The sequence below is a fragment of the Ochotona princeps genome, chromosome 23 (assembly GCF_030435755.1).
Source record: "Ochotona princeps isolate mOchPri1 chromosome 23, mOchPri1.hap1, whole genome shotgun sequence".
In the NCBI taxonomy this organism is placed as follows: Eukaryota; Metazoa; Chordata; class Mammalia; order Lagomorpha; family Ochotonidae; genus Ochotona; species Ochotona princeps.
Window position 1 is genome coordinate 32248132 of NC_080854.1, and position 17582 is coordinate 32265713.

General features: G+C 54.0%; 1 protein-coding gene across 1 annotated transcript in view; it reads left to right on the forward strand.

Moving 5' to 3' along the window:
* The window catches only part of ANKH (ANKH inorganic pyrophosphate transport regulator), a 113043-nt gene that overhangs the window by 72227 nt on the left and 23234 nt on the right, over positions 1 to 17582 (forward strand). Inside the window, exons 3-8 of the mRNA XM_004583623.4 lie at positions 4458 to 4576; positions 6295 to 6378; positions 7635 to 7805; positions 9345 to 9479; positions 11615 to 11707; positions 14569 to 14664. Coding sequence (XP_004583680.1) covers positions 4458 to 4576; positions 6295 to 6378; positions 7635 to 7805; positions 9345 to 9479; positions 11615 to 11707; positions 14569 to 14664 — 698 coding nt within the window. The remainder of the gene's footprint in view (positions 1 to 4457; positions 4577 to 6294; positions 6379 to 7634; positions 7806 to 9344; positions 9480 to 11614; positions 11708 to 14568; positions 14665 to 17582) is intronic.

Here is a 17582-nt window from a genome sequence, read left to right on the forward strand (position 1 = left end):
ATGTGTTGGATTGACAGCTTGAAGACTAGAAGAGATAGAGACTGGCCCCTCCATCATTGCCCCTTCCCTACACACCCGTAGGTGCCTCTGGATCCCAGAATCACAGGAGCCAGAGGAGTCTTCCTTGGCTCTGGTTGAGCAGCTTCCAGTAGGTGACCCTTTTCAAGCTTACTTTCAGCCATGACTTCTGAACTCATCCATGAGATCCACAGAAACCTCAGCGCACACAGTTTTGCCAGCCTGTAGGCATCACAGAGCAGGTGTTCTCGTATTCCTGGCTTTTTCTTTTTCTTTCTTTCTTTTTTTAACGGAGTCTGTGAAAAGGGAAAAACTTGCTGACCTTGCATTTGGATCTTCACCCTTCTGGAAGTTGGCATTGCCCGCCCCGCCGGTTCATAGAGACGCAGCCAGTGTTGCTGTGGCTTTGGGCTTTATGGACCCGTTGATCTTCAGCAGGGATTGTGAGTCCCCGCTTGCATTCTGGAGCAGCCCAAGAAGATGGCGGGACTCAGGGCATGCAGCAGTGGCAGCTGCGTCTGCTGCTCCAGTGAGCAGTCGAAGTCATTTTGACATTGTGTCCGTGTGCCAGTCTTTTAAAAATTTTCCATTATTCATGTGTTGTGAAAGAGCCCAGTAAAGGGTGAGTGGATGCAACTTGACATAATTTATCCCAACAAGGGTGGTGAGAATGAATAGACCATTTCAGGATGGTTTCACAATATCTTATGTAAAATAAAAAACCACACCGGTACTTAGTGGCTCAAAACATAAGCATTTAACTTGGTTCACCAGACTGTGGGCCAGCAGGGTGGTTCTTTGGGATTTGGCGAGGCTGGTGGTTCTGTGGTCAGTTAAGGGTCACAGCCTGCTGACCAAAGATGACCTGTGTGTGGATGGGGGGCTTCCCATGCTGACGGCAAGCTGGCCCCACAGCCTCTACCAGGCAGCTTAGCTCCCCGCCAGGCAGTCTCTTGCTTGACCAGGCTCCAAGAGAGAGGTAGAGAAGACACGTCAACCTTTTGAGGCCAAGAACCATTCATTTGGTGGCACATCCACTTAATGGACATGGACCACTGATGGTTGTTTATGCCACTGTGGTGTGCCCATCTAAGACCCGGCGTAGAATTTTCCACTCTTGCCATCCTGTTGGTGCTCAGAAAGTTTGGATCTTGTTACATTCTGGATTTTGAGTCTGTAAACTGGGGATGCTGCACCTATACATGGTACACCCAAGGCTAAATGCTGAAATTCAGCCATGACTAAAACAGCCGCCCGGCATCGGTGAGACACAGCTCAGGGCTCTGTTTTGGATGTGCAGAGAATGGACAAGGCTGTGACCTCCCATTTCCATCACTCAGGTTACCCATGGCTGTGTGAATTCTCTCCCAGGCCTCATCAGTGCTTGTACCTCGCACTCCCATGCTGTGTACACCAGCACTGCCCCATCCCATGTTGGCAGCAATCCCCACCACAGCTGGCCTCCCTGGTCCCGGTGCCTGATACCCACAGCACACACAGCATATGTTTGCTGGCATAATTTACCCATGGGCTGCCTGGCATGAAAGACACATGCTCTCTGGAGAGAATGCATCAGAAAAGCAGAGAAAACCGGATGTACAATGGATAGACTAATCACCTTTTCTGAGACACTGCTGCACTGAGGGAGTTTGAATTTGCCTCTTAAAACTCATGTCCCATTCCTGAGATGAGTACCAGCTGCATGAACAGGTTTGAGAGCCACTGGCCCACAAGGCGCCCTTCAGCCTGGCTGGCCGAGGCCGACGAGCCACAGGTCATGATGGCCTTTGCTGCCACACGTTGTTTGGGCAGAATCACAGCTGTGTCCCTGGACACTTGTCATGTCCCTGTCCTTGTGCTGTCCCAGCAGCATCAAACCTGTGTGTGTTGCACCTGTTCACAGTCTCATTAACTTCCATGTGATAAGAGTTCTGCTCTCCTGGAGGAATAAAGCCGTTTCAGAACAGTCTTCGTAAAGCAGTTTCTATAAGTTGAAGGTTACTGCATGTTGCCAAGGCAGCTAGCCTGGCAATTATGGACTGCATGCAAAAGACATCAAACAAATTGCCCCCGGTCAACAGCTCTGGCTGGAAATAGCTCAGGGCCGCTGGAGGAGGGAGTTAGGGAGCAGGGAGAGATTGAGTGAGAGCGGTGGCTGCAAGTTTTCATACACAGCTTCAAGTGGGAAACAACTTCGGCACTTGATAATCTGGCTTCTCTACCAGGTGGGGCAGGAGTCAAAGAAGTAAGAAAATTGGGGAAAAGCACATCTTTGCTTGGCTTGCACATCTTTGCTGTAGTTGCTGCAAGAGAAGAGAAAAAAGGGAAAGGAAACATATCTCACCTTCGCATCAATCATTTCTTCACGGTGATAACTCTCCAAATCCCTTCTCCAATTGTTGTGATATGTACAATATGTTTTTGTTAACTGCTGTCCCCCTATGGTGCGAGAGAACCAGATCTTATTTCTCTTACCTATAGCACTGTATGCAAAACATCATCCTGCACCCCGCAGGTATGTATAATTATTACATCAATTGTGAAAAAAAAAAAAAGCTCACCACATTTACCATACCGCAAACAAGGTTCTCTGCCACACCCCTGTCCCTTTGCTGTCAGAGCAAGTGGGAGCCCCCAGCAATGCTGCTGGCCCTTGGGGGACAGCAGGGGTTTCTGTAGAAGCCTTGGTTCTGGCAATCTGGTTAGAGTCTCCTGCTCAGCAGGTGACCTTCCAGGGAGGGGCAGCTGACTCCGCCAGGTCCCTGAATCCCCAAGCAACAGGTGCAAACCGCACTCCCTGCTACCACTGCCCAAATGCATGCATCAGGCCACTTCACCCGCCACGCCAGACTCCATCAGGGGGCTGATTCCAGCTGCCTGTGTTAGAAGCCATTCTCGGGTCACCTAGCAGCAGGACAGCCCTCCAAGACAGACACTGTCAGATGATGCCTGGTTGTGTGGACATCACAGAACACACCCGATGAGCCAAGAAGGCCACGGTTCATAACTGTCCCATAACCTGGACATTTTCAACAGCGAAAGTTTGGTTCCTCAGGCCACACATGGAGCTGTCAGCAGTCTGGCTTTCTGCTGAGGCTGTGAAGGAGGGTCTTCCCAGACCCCTCCCCTCACGGCTAGAGCTTTGTACTCCCTAGCTTGGAGAGGCTTTGTCAGGATGTCTGCCACCTTCTTGCCTGGTCTCCCTGGGTGAAGTGCCCTTTAGAGAAGGCCACCGGTCATTGGAATTCGAGCTAACCTGCTCCTGAGTGAGCTCAGCTTAGCTAATAACATCTGCACTGACTGCCAGGGAAGGTCCCGTCCTAAGGTCGGGGGTTAGGCTGTCAGTGTCTGAGACGTAACAGGACATAGTTCAGCTCATAGCACTGCTGTTTGAGGTCCCCCGTCTCTCGGCAGTTCTGTGGTCCCCGGCTTTGACCCTGCCACCGAGGCCACTCATCCTGGCCAGGGCATTCCAGCATGTGAGCTATTCATAGCCAGCCCCATGCTCTCGCACTTGGCCTCATGTTGCCTGTTCACCCAGCCTTCACCCGCCCTGGCCACCCTTCCCAGGGACCGTGGCCTCTGCCCGGGTCACACTGATGCTGCACGGCCAAGCCAGCCCTGGCAGGTCTCTGCACAGTGAGCGTTTGGTGACTGGATGAAAACAAACACGCACTTCCACAGCAGCAAGGCTCAGCCCTGCCCGTGGGCACGATCAGGTGGCATCTCATTCATCTTTGTCCGAGTCCCGATGCTTGTCTTTGCTGCAAACCCAGCTGACACATTCCTGCCCGGGCTTCTCCCATGTGGGAGATGGAGTCCCAGGTTCCTGGCTTTGGCCCACACTAGCCAGTCTCTCTCTCTCTCTCTCTGTCTCTCTCTCTCTCTCACACATCCTCTCCCTCTGTTTCTCTATCTGTGCCTTTCAAAGTAACATAAATCTTAAAAAGCCAAATAACTGCCTACATGCTGTGCCTTGACACTCAGAGCTATACCTGAATTTGCCATTGCGGCGCTAGCAAGAGTGGAAAGGCACTTGAGTTTCAGTGAAGAGGCGTAGTAGTATTGTAGCGTTTTGTTTTAATAAATGCTTAAGAATAGGTGTACACTTTTAGCTTCAGGTTTACCCACCAAGCATTCTTCTCTTTTATCAAAATAAAACAAAACAATGGAAACCACCCAAATATACAACATAGGAAATTGAGTAAGTCGATATTAAGTTGCCAAAGGAATTCAGTTCACTGAAGAGAATTAAGTGAATGCTCTCTCTTCTCTAGGGAAAGGGGGAGGACTTGGCATACATCTTCCTTTAACTGCATTGCCACATTTTCCAGTCTTTGTTTGATAAACAGATATTACAATTTTAATTGACCTTAAATTTTTGAGGTTAAAAAATGTCTTTTTCTAAAAGCTGCCCTGCGTGTGTTTGACCCTCCCAGCTTACAGTGACCTGGGCTACTACATCATCAATAAGCTACACCATGTGGACGAGTCTGTGGGGAGCAAGACAAGGAGAGCCTTCCTGTACCTCGCCGCCTTCCCCTTCATGGATGCCATGGTGAGTGCGGGAGGACGGGCGTCCTTGCCAGCTGTGGGCAGGTGCATGTCACACCATGTACCATCTAATCCCTGTCACGTGGCCAAGTGAATGATACCAAGAGCGTTGACTTCCTAGGGTCACCGATCTTCGGGACTCATAATCTGGCAAAGCTGAAACTCTGTTCTCATTAAACAGAAACTTTGGGAGACCCCTCCCCAGGCTCAGAAAGCCACCATTCTACTCTAACTCTGTCTATTTTAGATGCCACCAAGAGTGAACTCAGACCCCACATGTCTTTTTGTGATTGGGCTGTTTTGCGTAGCCTAAGGTCCTGTGGTTGCAGGTGTCAGAATTCCCTTCCTTTTGAAGACTGAGTAACATTCCAACGTGCACCACAGTTTGTGTATCTGCTTATTTGTATTTCTCCTACATGTTGGCTCTTGTGGATGACACGGCTGTGAATACTGCTATGATGTGAGTGTAGAAATACCTTCCAGCCACTACTTCAGTTCCTTTGGGTATGCTTATCCAGAAATGAATTTGCTAGATCATAGGATAATCTTATTTTTAATTCATTGAACCATCACACTGATTTTCATGGCAGCTATACCATTTCATATCCCCACCAACAGTGTAGAAGATTCCAGTTGATTTTTGTTTTTAAATTCATTGTGTTTGAGACAGAAACGGAGAGCAAGAGCTCCAATCTGCTGGCTCACTCCCCAGAGGCCTTCAATAGCCTGATCTGGGGCCGGCCAGTGTGTGTGTTAGGGATGCAAGCCACAGACATGAGCCTTGTGCTTAGACTTGGGTCCCAACCCCAGGATATCTCATGCACATTGTTTAACATCTGTGGAAAGCTGGACTACCTAATATTGCTGGTCCCAGGGACTCTGGACAGGGCTCATTCACCTGCCCCCTTCCCGCCCTGAAGATCCCAGTAAACAAGGAGCAAGTATAAGGTGCAGGCTGCGTGTACCCGCTCCCACCTGCACCTATGCGCGCACACACACACACACACACACACACACACACACAGTAACTGAAGGCCGTGCAGCTCTCATCCAGATGGCTCTCAGACAACAAAGCCCACGAGGCACTGTAACAAATGCTTACTATTGCACTCTGCATCTCATACCCGTGGAACCAGTGAGCAGGCCAGGCAGCTGCTCATCATCTTGACATGGGCCTGGGGATCAGATCGAGCTTGTCTGAGCTCAGATAAAATGCAGTATCTATGTCAACCCAGCAGCACTAAAGACACCATCAGATGTTCCACACACCTGCTGCTCCTGGGTTCTTCATCACCTACTGTCATAAGAGCATCCATCTCTTCATTGCCATTGTGGACCCAAAGCCTCAGAAGGGATGCTACCCCAGCGTAAAGAAGTGGTAGAGCTGTCACCGGCCCGTGAGGCCCTGCTAAGACTCAGTGACCCTGTCCCAACAGGAGCCCTGGCTGCGCCTTTGTAGCCAAAATTGCTGCTTCTAGTCATCCACACAGTTCTAAGACAAGGAGGCTGCCACCTGCCTGCCAGGCACACTACCCGTCTGCAGGTGCCTACAGTCACTCACTGCACTTACAGCTCTTGCCTGGATCTGGTCTCCAGTTAGGATCGTAACCCACCAGTGCTGCCAAGGCTGCGGTGGTACAAAATCTACCCCCAGGGCTGCCCAGTGCAGCCTACCAAGGGGTAACTAGCCCACCTCATGTCTGATCCTTTCCTCTCTGGCAGGCGTGGACTCATGCTGGCATTCTCCTCAAACACAAATACAGCTTCCTCGTGGGATGTGCCTCAATCTCTGACGTCATAGCTCAGGTGAGTTGATCGACATGTCACTCGGAGCTGGGTGGCTGGGTACACAGCGCCCCAATGGGACAGACCCCACCGTGCCTCATGTACATGGGGCAGTACCCTCGGCATGCCACCTGCCTGCAGCAACAGTTACACCAACTGCTGCCTTCGCAGAGGTTTGCTGCCTGAATGTGAAATGCAAGCGGCCTGCAGCCAAAGCCATATCATCTTTCTAGGCACCAACAGTGCTTCAGCTCAGAATGTGGGCTTCTTTTGAAAGTGTATGTAATACATGTGAAATGACCACACAGTCATGCCTGGACCATTCTGGGATAATTGTAGGGTCGCTGTGTGCTCTCTGATGCCCTCCATGTGGCCTGACAGCGCGTGCACCCTGCCTCTTGCTGCCAGGACACACTTGGAGTGTTGGAGGATGCTCGCGGCAGCCACTGTCCAGGTGTCTCAGGTAGCCCCACACAGTTCTGTTCCCTCATTGGAGACCTGGCAGTCAGCTCGCCTGTCTTCTGTGGTCTGATTGGAAGGCCTGCATCCCCCTGTCTGCGGTTCAGTTTGCTGAGATCCAGCCCCAGTTTTCTGTACCTTACTTTTTCAAGGGAGCCACATGAAACACTCATTGTAATCTAGGAATCAGACTGTGTTCCTACAATAGGAGATTAGAGAAAATGCCTGCTTGGAGGAGAGGCTGGCAGGGATCTAGAAGCTTCCTTCCACAGTTTCAGTTCTGTTCCATGAGCGTTTCCATGCATGCCCCACGCCTAAGGACACGTAACCCTTTCAAAATGCTGCCTTCATGAAACAACTTCCTGTTGAAGTGTTAGTGCTTTCCTAATGACAAGAATGAAACCCCTGTGGCAGCAGGCAGGACACAGCAGGCAGGACACCACTGGGGACACCCACAACCCATCTGGGAGCACATGGGTTCAAGTCCCAGCTTGGTTACAGACCCGACCTTCCAGCCACCACACAGCCTCAAGGGCAGCAGGTGGTGGCAAAAGCACCCACTGCCTCACTCGTTCTAATCTCTCAATTTGAAATCAAGGAAACACCTCTCGACTCAAGCCTTGGCTCCAGCAACTCGCTGAGCATTTGTTGATGTGTGTGTGACTGGAAAAGGAAAAATAAATAAAATTAAAAAATCCTTAACTGCCCAAGATAAATATAGTGGGCATCTCAACGGAGAAGACAAACCATGTTCCTGACAACTCGCCTGCCATTTCCTCTTCTCCCCTCTGACCCGCTCCTGTTTTTCTGCCCACCAGGTTGTTTTTGTGGCCATTCTGCTGCACAGCCACCTGGAGTGCCGGGAGCCGCTGCTCATCCCGATCCTCTCCTTGTACATGGGCGCGCTGGTGCGCTGTACCACCCTGTGCCTGGGCTACTACCGGAACATTCATGACATCATCCCGGACAGGAGCGGACCAGAGCTCGGGGTACGTCTTCACCAGCTCGACAGCCGTCCATGCGCGTCTCTGCATGGAAGGAGTTTGTCTTCCTCCTTGAAATAAGCCCATAGGGGAAGGCTGAGCTCTGTGGTGTCAGGCCCAGAGGGCAGGGTCCCCTGGGAAAGGCTGCTGCAGAGGGGATATCTCAGTGGTCACTGTCGTCCCCCACTGCCCTGTAGGGGAGCAGTGTCACGGCAGGCCAGGGAGCAGCTGAGCCGTCCACGGCCCCTCTTCCTCCGTATCCTGCCTTGTTCTCAGCAGAGGTGTGAGCAGCCGTGGTGCCTTTGCAATCCCATCTTCTGATTGTCCACTTCACAGCCGGACCAAGGCTTCATGGTGTCTTCACTGGCCCGACACAGCTGCTTACTCAGATTCCTTCTGGACACATTAGGGGCCACAGGGCAGCGTGAAAGGGTGTGGACGTACCCTCGTGAGCCTGGCAGGCACAGAAGTAGCAGTTAGATGTGAGCCCAAGGCAGGCTCGTGCTGCCGTGGGAAGTGAGAGGAGGGATGCCGAGGGGAGGGATGGTTTCCGGGGCGCCTCCATGGAGGGCCAGGGTTTGCACTGTGCTTTGAGCGTTGAGGGAGCAGGAAGCATCGGGCGCTTTGCAGCCCTCTGTGCATCCTCAGTGCACGCAGCACCTGGCTCACCTGCTTGCTGACCCGCCAGCCCGCCTGGGCTTGGTTCCTGCAGCCAGATGGGAGGCAGACCTGAGTAATCCTTCCTCGCCTTGCATATCTCCATGTCCTCAGCTCCATCCCTGACCCATGCCCCTCTGCCCACACAGTGCTTTGGTCACATCAAGCTTGATGATTCCTGACCTTCACTGAAGGTCAGGCCACCTAGTTATTTCCACCACTAGGCGACCATGTTAAATGGGTCTTGACAATAACACCCTAGCTGTTACCGTTCAGCCACAGTGAGCGGAGACAGCCAGGCTTGCAGGACGTCACCCACGTTAGCTGCAGAACCTCAGGAAGCTGCTTCTTGCCCATGCTTTCATCTCATACAAGCTTCAGGATGGTTTATGGGCATCAGTGAGAGCTTTTTAAGAACCTTATACAGGGCTGAATAATTAGGTCCGCTTATGGGAACTGACTGATTCCAAAATAACTTATAATAATTTTTCCATTATTATTTCTAAGAGGTGCCTCCTTCTGACATGGCTGCTAGCCAGTCCATTTGATGAATAAACAAGGACTAACTTCAGACCAGTCTCCCAGGCCACCGAGTCTGGCTTTCCTCGGTTGGTGGTTCCCTGTGTGGAAGATCGTGGCGGGATCTGTCAGGCTCCCCCGTGTGTTTTGGCTTTCCTGCAGTGTGCCGACCATCTGAGCTCATTTCTCATAAGCCTGTACGTTTCATTTTGATTGCACCTGGCTTTTTCCTATGGAGACGTTTCCTTCCATCACTGCTTAGTGAGTTAACTCATGAGTGACATGCCAAAGGAAAGCTTTGGTTCCGAACTGTGTTTCCCATTTTGCCTCTGTGGCTTCGTCAACTCGTGCCTCTGTTCCTCAATGCAGGGGGATGCGACCATCAGAAAGATGCTGAGCTTCTGGTGGCCCTTGGCCTTGATTCTGGCCACCCAGAGGATTAGCAGGCCTATCGTCAACCTCTTCGTCTCACGGGATCTCGGGGGCAGTTCTGCAGCCACAGAGGTAGGGACCTGCGAGGGTTGAGGCACCTTGGTGGGGAAGGGGCAGGGCAGGGGGCAGATTCATCCCCAATTCAGCTCACCGTGAAGCCGTAGTAATCTCTCGGGAGATTGGAATCATGGGGCAGTTCCTCCTGTGATGGTGGGGGGAATACCTAGCTGCTGCCTCTTACACACTGTGTGAAGAATAAGGCACAGCAAAGAACGGGTTAAGACCCAGCAGCGGCTGGGAGCGGGGCTGGGTTGGATCCAGGCTTCCTCACTCCCACCCAGTGGCCAGTCTATTTACCATGAAGTCAGAGCATGAGCCCATCCCTATAGTTGCAGGGGACTAGAAGACGGGCCTTGTGGTGGCAGAAGTGACAGTGCCCAGGGGACAGGCCGATGACGCTGTTTTGCCCGTCTGCCCCCTCCCGAATGTCACCCCCCCATATGTCCCCACTAGCCCAGCACCACTGTCTGTGCCCCGCCACGATCCACCCTCCTCCTGCAGTCACTTGCGCCCCACGGCCTCCAGCCAGCCGACAGTTGGCACTGGCTGGCTCAGCTGTTCCCTTCCTTGAGTCAGAGCAGATCAATGACTTCAGCTGGGTCCCATCCCGCTGCCTACTGGAGAAGTCGTTCAGTCCCTGGCACTGTGGATCCTCCCTGCATCCTGGGGGCCACTCATTCGGGCCTCCTGTTGATGTTGTTTTTGCGAAGGAGCCACCTGGAGCCCTGGGCTGTGCTGACAGGCGTCTCCTGACAGCGCAGACAAGCCGGGAAGGAAAAGCCACAAACCACAGCAGACTGCCTTCCTTGCCTCTGTGAGCCTGGACTTGTGGGGTTTTGTTTTTAAGATTTCTTTTTATTTGTAAGGCAGATATATAAAGAGAAGGAGAGACAGAGAAAAAGATCTTTTATCCGCTGGTTTGCTCCCCAAATGGCTGCAATGGCTGGAGCTGAGCTGTTCAGAAGCCATAGGTCTTCACTTGGAGTCTCCCATGAGGGTGCAGGGTCCTAAGGCTTTGGGCTGTCCCCTACTGCTTTCCCAGGCCATAAGCAGAGAGCTGGATGGGAAGTGGAGCAGCTGGGATATGAACCAGCACCCATATGGGATCCCAGCATTTGCAGGGAGAGGATTAGCCAACTGAGCTACTACACTGGGCCCTGAACTTGATTTTGAGTCATGAATGCCATTTTGGGTGACTTCTATGGCACAGTGGCTTTTTAACTTGAATGAAGTCCCCCAGTCTAAGTTACTCAGTGCCAGAATTCCATTTTGCATTGAAAAAACTTGAGAACAAATGATATTAGCCTTTTCTTGATTGCCCACTGAGGCATGAAGGGACAGTCGTGGGGGGCAGAGCTGACCCCTGCTGAGGGTGTACTCATGGGCCGACACTCCTGGACAGTCTTCTGATGCCCCCAATGTGATCACTGTCACAGTCACACTGGGGCATCCAAAAGGTAGGTCCCGAGAGGGCCACACCTGCTTCATGACAAGGCGAGAGTTCGGATCCGTCTCCTCCGGTGCCCTGCCAGGCCACGCCACACCACAATTCCTTCATGCATCTGGGGATTTAACTCGCATTCCTGCCATCTGGGCATTGCTGCTGTGTCCATTAAAATAGGGAAAGCCCTCCCTTGTTCACCAGCTGCTTGGTGTCGACCTGTGCCTGGTGCGGATGCTTTGCATTCATTTTTCTTGCTTTGCATTCATGACAGAAACTCTTAGCACAGAAACACGCCAGCAGCGGAGGCAGAGCAGCAGGTAGCTTCCCAGCATGGACACTCGGGAGGCAGGGGGTCCACGCTGGGGGCCAAAGGGGAAAAGACTCCTGGTCCCACGGTGAAACTAGAGGGTTGCGTCTGGCTGCATGAAAGGAACGATGGTTCTGGGATCTGGCAGTGTGGGGTGCAGCCTTGGTCTCCCCAGCTAGTGCCCCAGCCCTGTTTCTGGCTGAGTCCACATGCTCCAGGTCTTGTAGCCACTCTACAGGCTCGCTTGATCCACTCTCGGGGTGTCCGGCAGCCTGCTGTCCTGTGGCTAGCCAGTGCTTGTCATTTGTGGCGGGATCTGCCCCGTGACAGGTGCTTGGCAGGGACTGAGGACCTTGTTGAAGCCCGCAGTGACCCTGCTGGCCCTTCCTCTTGCAGGCAGTGGCGATTTTGACAGCCACATACCCTGTGGGGCACATGCCGTACGGCTGGCTGACGGAGATCCGCGCTGTCTACCCAGCTTTCGACAAGGTGAGGCCCGCGCACGCGATGTTGCATGCCCGCTTTTGCCATGTGATAGACAGAGGCCTCTGAGGAGGGTGGGTTTGATGTTTCTCCATCCCGCTCCCTCTAACTCGGCTACATTGGCCAACATGGCCATGGCTGGCAGGAGGAGGGTTGTAACTGCAGAACATTTTCCTCCCAAACAGCAGAGGCAGATCTTGGCTGCCTTTGCTCTGCCGCCGTCATGCTTTGCACGTTGAGGTTTCCGTGGTCACTTGTAGCTTATGTCTGTGGAGACACTACTTGCTGGCAAAGGGGGAAATAAATTCTTAGGACGGTTGAACATGTCAGGTTTTGTTTCTGCTGTAAATAGGCAGATCAGAAAGGCTAGAAGGGGCTCTGAACCTCCCTAGTGCTGGACTCGCTGCGACCCCAGACTAGCTCCCTGGGGGTGCAGGCAGCTACACACAGGAGGCCAAACACAGGCTGCCAGCCCTCCCTGCATCGCATGGTCACGTGCTTTGGAGAGTCCCCTGTATATGTTCATGGGCTTCTGGGAGGAGGTAAGGCCCCTGGAGGGTGAGGGTATAGAGGAAGTTTCTTACCCTCCACCTAGACCTCCTAATTGACCCAAGGAATTCCCCCACCCCCTGCCCATGACTCTTTGGGACAAGCTTTTGATGGGAGAGCACCTACTCCATAGAGCTCCTCCTCTCTCCACATTAGTGTCTGCTTATATAAAACGTGCACATTTTCACACACGCATGCACACACCTGCCCAGCCTGGGGTCCTCCCTGCGCTCAGCCTCTAGGCTCCTCTCCAGATCCCCCTGCCTGCCTCTTCAGTAACCCGCGCATACTCGCCCAGGAGGTGTAGCTCAGCTTTGCACACACAACCTCATGTGTCAGAGACTGTGCAGGTGGACTCATGCACCCTCCAGCAGACACAGGGAAAGCAGAACTTCTCCCAAAGGATGCCTCGGACCCCTGGCACACCAGCCTCTAGCACAGACACATGTCCCTTGTAGGGGACTTGACCCCACGGGCACACGACCCTCGCAGAAGTAGATGCTTTGTGTTTGAGTGAGCCCAGCTCAGTCTGTGGGTAGGAGTCTCTGTCTTCATTTCAAGGAACACACATGTACATGCCGATCCTAGCAAACCAGAGGGCATTGGAATCTCCCGGTCACACGGCAGTTCTGCAAGAGTGTCTGACAAAGCTAGACTGGAGGAGCAGGTGCTGAAGGTCAGACCCACCCAGCTGACACAGTCCCAGGTGCACTTTGGGCCTCCTTGCAGTAATAAAGCTTAACAATACAGCGTGTATTGGTTTCAGCAGGAGCCACCAAAAAAAGCGTGGTTTCATTCCTAATCACGGAGAATAGGAGCCGTGCAAAACGTTCCTTATCAAGCCCACCTCTAGATACTCAAAACCCTACTGAAATCCCACCCACTGTTTGCAGACACCCCAGGGGGCCGTCGCAAGCACTGCTGGGTGTGCAGCCTCCGGTGTCGGAGACGTCTGTGTATACTTCCGCAGCTGGCTGTGTCAGCCCTTGATGTCCTCAGCCCTTTAGGGTGTTCCGGGGCTGAGGCTGAAAGGCTCCCTCGCGCTTTCTGGGCCTTCAGCTGCCCACAGGGAGAGTGGTTCCCACACATGCGGTTTCTCCACTGCCGGGCTGCCTGCAGGGGTGTGTTTGTGAGCAAGAGAGAGCAGTGACGTGTCATGCTGATCCAATGGTGGTCGGCCTCGAGGGCCTGTGCAGCCACACGTGGCATTTTATGGATGACACTGGCCCCTCATCCCTTGGGACATTGTGGGAAGGTTGTGTGACTCCTTCCAGCCCCATCCTGACCCTCCCCTCCCAGCAGAGCCCCACCATCACAGCATGGGGACAGTGTGGGAGGAGCTCTTGCGTGAGCGTTGTGGTTGGTGCTTGGCCGCAGGGGCAGAGGCTTTCAGAAAAGCAGCTAAGTTCTAGAAGTGAGAATTAATGAAGGGCCCGGGCCGGGGCAGCCACCAGGGGAAGGGCTCTGCAAGGTTGCCTTGGCCCGCAGCTCCAGGCAGGGCCCACACCCATCCCAGGTGGGGCCTGGAAGGGCCCTGGGGCGGGAGGCTGCAGTGGTGCCAGGTGTGGAGGATTTGTTTGTGATCCTCCGGCCTGAGGTTCAGGGTCTGATTCTGTGCTGGTGATTACGGAGGAGGAGGAGCAGTCAGGTGAGGTGAGATGCATTCTCGGGGGTGGGGCTAGGGTGGGGGACGAGCCAGCCACCTGCTACATCTGGGTCTGCTCCGTGTGGCTGGCACACCAAGGCCAGGGCACGGCCTCCCGGGGAGTTTGCGTCGCAGGAAGGGAGCCGTGGGACCAGTGACAGCCTGGAGGGCAAAGGTCAGGGAGGCTGTGGGATGGGGGGAGGGGATGGCGGAAGGGAAGTGGGGCTGTGATTAGGGCAGAACAAAGCCCAGGGGTGTGAGGGACCAGGCAGGAGGCCCTGGGCAGACGGGATACAGACACAGAAATCAAGGCAGGAAGGGGCGTGTGGGCCCAGGTAGGCCTCGGATTCCCCGTGGGGTGGAAGCCCTTCTGGTAGGGAGGCGAGCCGGGAGGTCACCCAGCAGAGCCCTGTATTTCAGGAGAGGCCTCAGCTGGCTGGGCACAGTGTGTACTAGAGCCAGGTCTGGGAGAGGTGGTTGGCTCAGCGCCACATGGAGGGGGCAGCCTCAGTCCCCAGTGCGCCCTGGGGAACATTCAAGTGCTGGAACCCAGCAGCTCTGAGCGAGACTGGGGCTGAACACGCTGCTCTGTGCCGTCCGCGGGGGGTGGGCGGCTCGGCCCAGGACCAGCCGGAGCCCAGCCGTCCTCACCACTCTGCTCTGCTTTCCCCAGAACAACCCGAGCAACAAGCTCGCCAACACGAGCACCACGGTCACCGCCAGCCACATCAAGAAGTTCACGTTCGTGTGCATGGCGTTGTCGCTGACGGTAAGCAGGGCGCCACTGGCTCCCGCGCTCCCCCTCGCTCGCCGACTGTAAACGCCGACTCCCCACAATCCAGGGAGAAATCTGGTTTCCATCATGTGCGGTCCAGTTAGCCACCTCTTCAAAATGCCTTCTTCCCGACCTGGGAGCGCGTTACCAAGGAGGCTGTGGGCTCTCAGAACGCGAGGTGGGCTCCTGGCGTTCCTGGGGCCTCCTGAAATGCCACACTGGGCCTTCAATTGCCGTAACGTTCTTGTCTCATTAGAAAATGTCCTGTCTCCCCACTCTCCTGTTTTTTGAAAAAAGCATTTCTTTTCATTGGAAAGTCAGATATACAGAGAGGAAGGAGAGACAGAGGGGAAGATCTTCCGTCCACTGACTCATTCCCCAAGTGGTCACAACAGCCAGAGAGCTGAACAAGTCTGAAGCCAGGAGCCAGGAGCTTCTTCCGGGTCTCCCACATGAGTGCAGGGTCCCAAGGCTTTGGGCCTTCCCTGACTGCACCCCCTACCCCTGCATTCTACAAGCAGGAAGCAATGGGAAGTGGGCCCTGTAGGGGATCCCAATGCATACAAGGTGAGGACCTCAGCTACTTGGCTACCGCGCCCAGCCCCTTTTATAAACCCCCAGGATCAGTTTTGTAACCCTGTCCTTTCCCTAAGTGTTATTGGTGTTATTTCCGTTTCTTTGGTTTAAAAAAAAAAAAAAAAAAAAAACGCTTTCCACTTACATTACTCTGTTAGGGCCTGCTCCCTGTGCACCTGCAATACCTACTTAAGGAGTGCCCCTCAGTCCCAGGCCCTGTGTGTCCCCTGAGGCAGGGATCTCACCACGCCATTGGCAGGGCCAGTCAGTGTCCGTGGGTACAGCAGCCTCCTGCCTTTGTCAGACTCCCGTGGGAATCCATGTGTACATGTGCTTGCTCTAAAACCCGGAGGATGTGGTGTGCAGTACAGAGTTCTTCAGAACATTGCTTGGCAGTGGCGGGAGCTGGGGGTGAGGGGCGGGTGCGGGAAGAGCGGGGCTGCCGGTCTCAGCCCAGTCCTCCTCGCCGATCGTCATGGCTGCTGTTTTCCAGGGAGTTGTGTTGAACCCTTCCGTGAAGAGGTGCTCTGTTATATCCAGAATGGCGTGGGTGTGTGTGAAGGTCTGCATTGCTAACTCCTGAGGCATGGAGTCATGCTGATGTTAGGGACATGGTAACCATTGTCCTGGCCGTCATCCCAAGAGCCGTTAGCTTGATGGGTCCTGTTAGTGTACCTAAAGTGACATGGATTGAACATTGTTGTTGTTCAAAACAAGTAGCTTGCTGGCTGACCCATTGCTCCTCCACTGGAGTGGAGTGTAACACAGGCAACAGGGAAGTAAACAGGTGTTCCCAGCACTGCCGCCCAGTCTGCACCCACACCACCCCTCCTGGTCACTCCCTCGGGAGCCTGGAAGGAATCGCTGCCAGTGCAGGCTGCTCACCCCAGAGGACCCCACACCCCTGTCGGCATGAACTTCCCTCTCACTGTGTCCCGGTTTTTCCATAGTTCCCTAAAATATTAGCAAAACACAGAGCAACACTGAAACTGTGCAAAAGAGTGTGTTAGGAAAAAAAGCAGAGAGGTTTCCATTCCGGGCACAGACTTCAGCTTCTGGAGCCTGGGCGAGGGGACTGAAAGTTGCCAGTGGAGCGAGCTGGGCGCCAGGCTCTGTGACCAAGGCCTATGCGCACGGACGACAGCTCCCGGTGCCCCCCAATCCTGGCACTCCCTGCTCCTGGCGCCCCCTGCTCCTGGCGCCCCATGCTCTGGTGCTCCGTGCTCCCGGCTCTCCAGGCTCCCAGTGCTAAGCCGCCTCTGGCTTTGTGTGCTGTGTAAACTTTCCCGCACCCAACTCCAGTTGCGTTTCACCAGCCTAGGTACAAGGGCCTTGCCTCTGCCTTCTTTCTCACGAAAGATCACCTGTGCCTCGAACAATGTTGTGCAGCAAGTTTATTGGGATCTGGAGAAATGCTGACATGTGAGTTGTTTAGTTTGAGGTTTCCTGTTGTTTTATTTGAGGGTTAGAGTAACCGTGCGCCGCTGTGGAGATCTCAGGGCAGATTTACACCTGAACAAAGGCACCTGGAGAGGAGGTGGTCAAAGCCTGCTGATTCTCAGAAAGAGAAAACTCAGGCAACCGGTTCAAGCACCACTAACAGCAAGTGGCCACACTATCAGCTGTGGCCGTGAGGCTGGCAGGTGTGGCTGGGAGGGCGGTCCTGGCTGCTCTCTCTCCCGCTGGACCTTCCGGGACAGTGAGTTCAGTTGCAGCAGGGGCAGGCAGCACTTAGGCCTACACAAACAGCCACACGTAAATACCACTGTAGGCCTGTGTTGATGTGTGTGACCTGTTGGCCTGGCCTGTGGGTTTGTGGGAAGCAAGAAGCGCTCACTAGGCCCTGACATGTCTTCCTCCAGGTGGGGAAGGTGTGTCGGTAAAGGGTGGCATGTCCCCCCAGCCCCCATCCCAGTCCTGGGTACCATGGGATTCAGTGACAACACATCTAGCAAGATGAATTTATCACATTTGCTGATTGGCCCAAAATAAATTTTTCTAAAGAAAACCTCATTGTGAATTGCCTAGCAGATCACGTGATGAGGCAGGGGCATCCTCGGAGCGGAGTTCACCTTGCTGGGCTCCCTGCTGCCTGAGCCTGGCAACATTGGTGCCAAGAGGCGGGCAGGGAAGGATCCAGGCAGGGCCCAGGCTTGGCTGCAGCTGAGACCTCACCACGCCTCCGTGTACAGAGGAGACAGGCAGCCATCGGGGAGCTCTGCCCAGCGGAGCCAGCAGGGTCACTTGTCCTCCACTCGCGCCACTTGCCCACACCGCACCGTCATCCTCAGCCCCCGGCTGCCTGCGCCCTGCAGAAGCGGAGGAGGCGCGAGGCC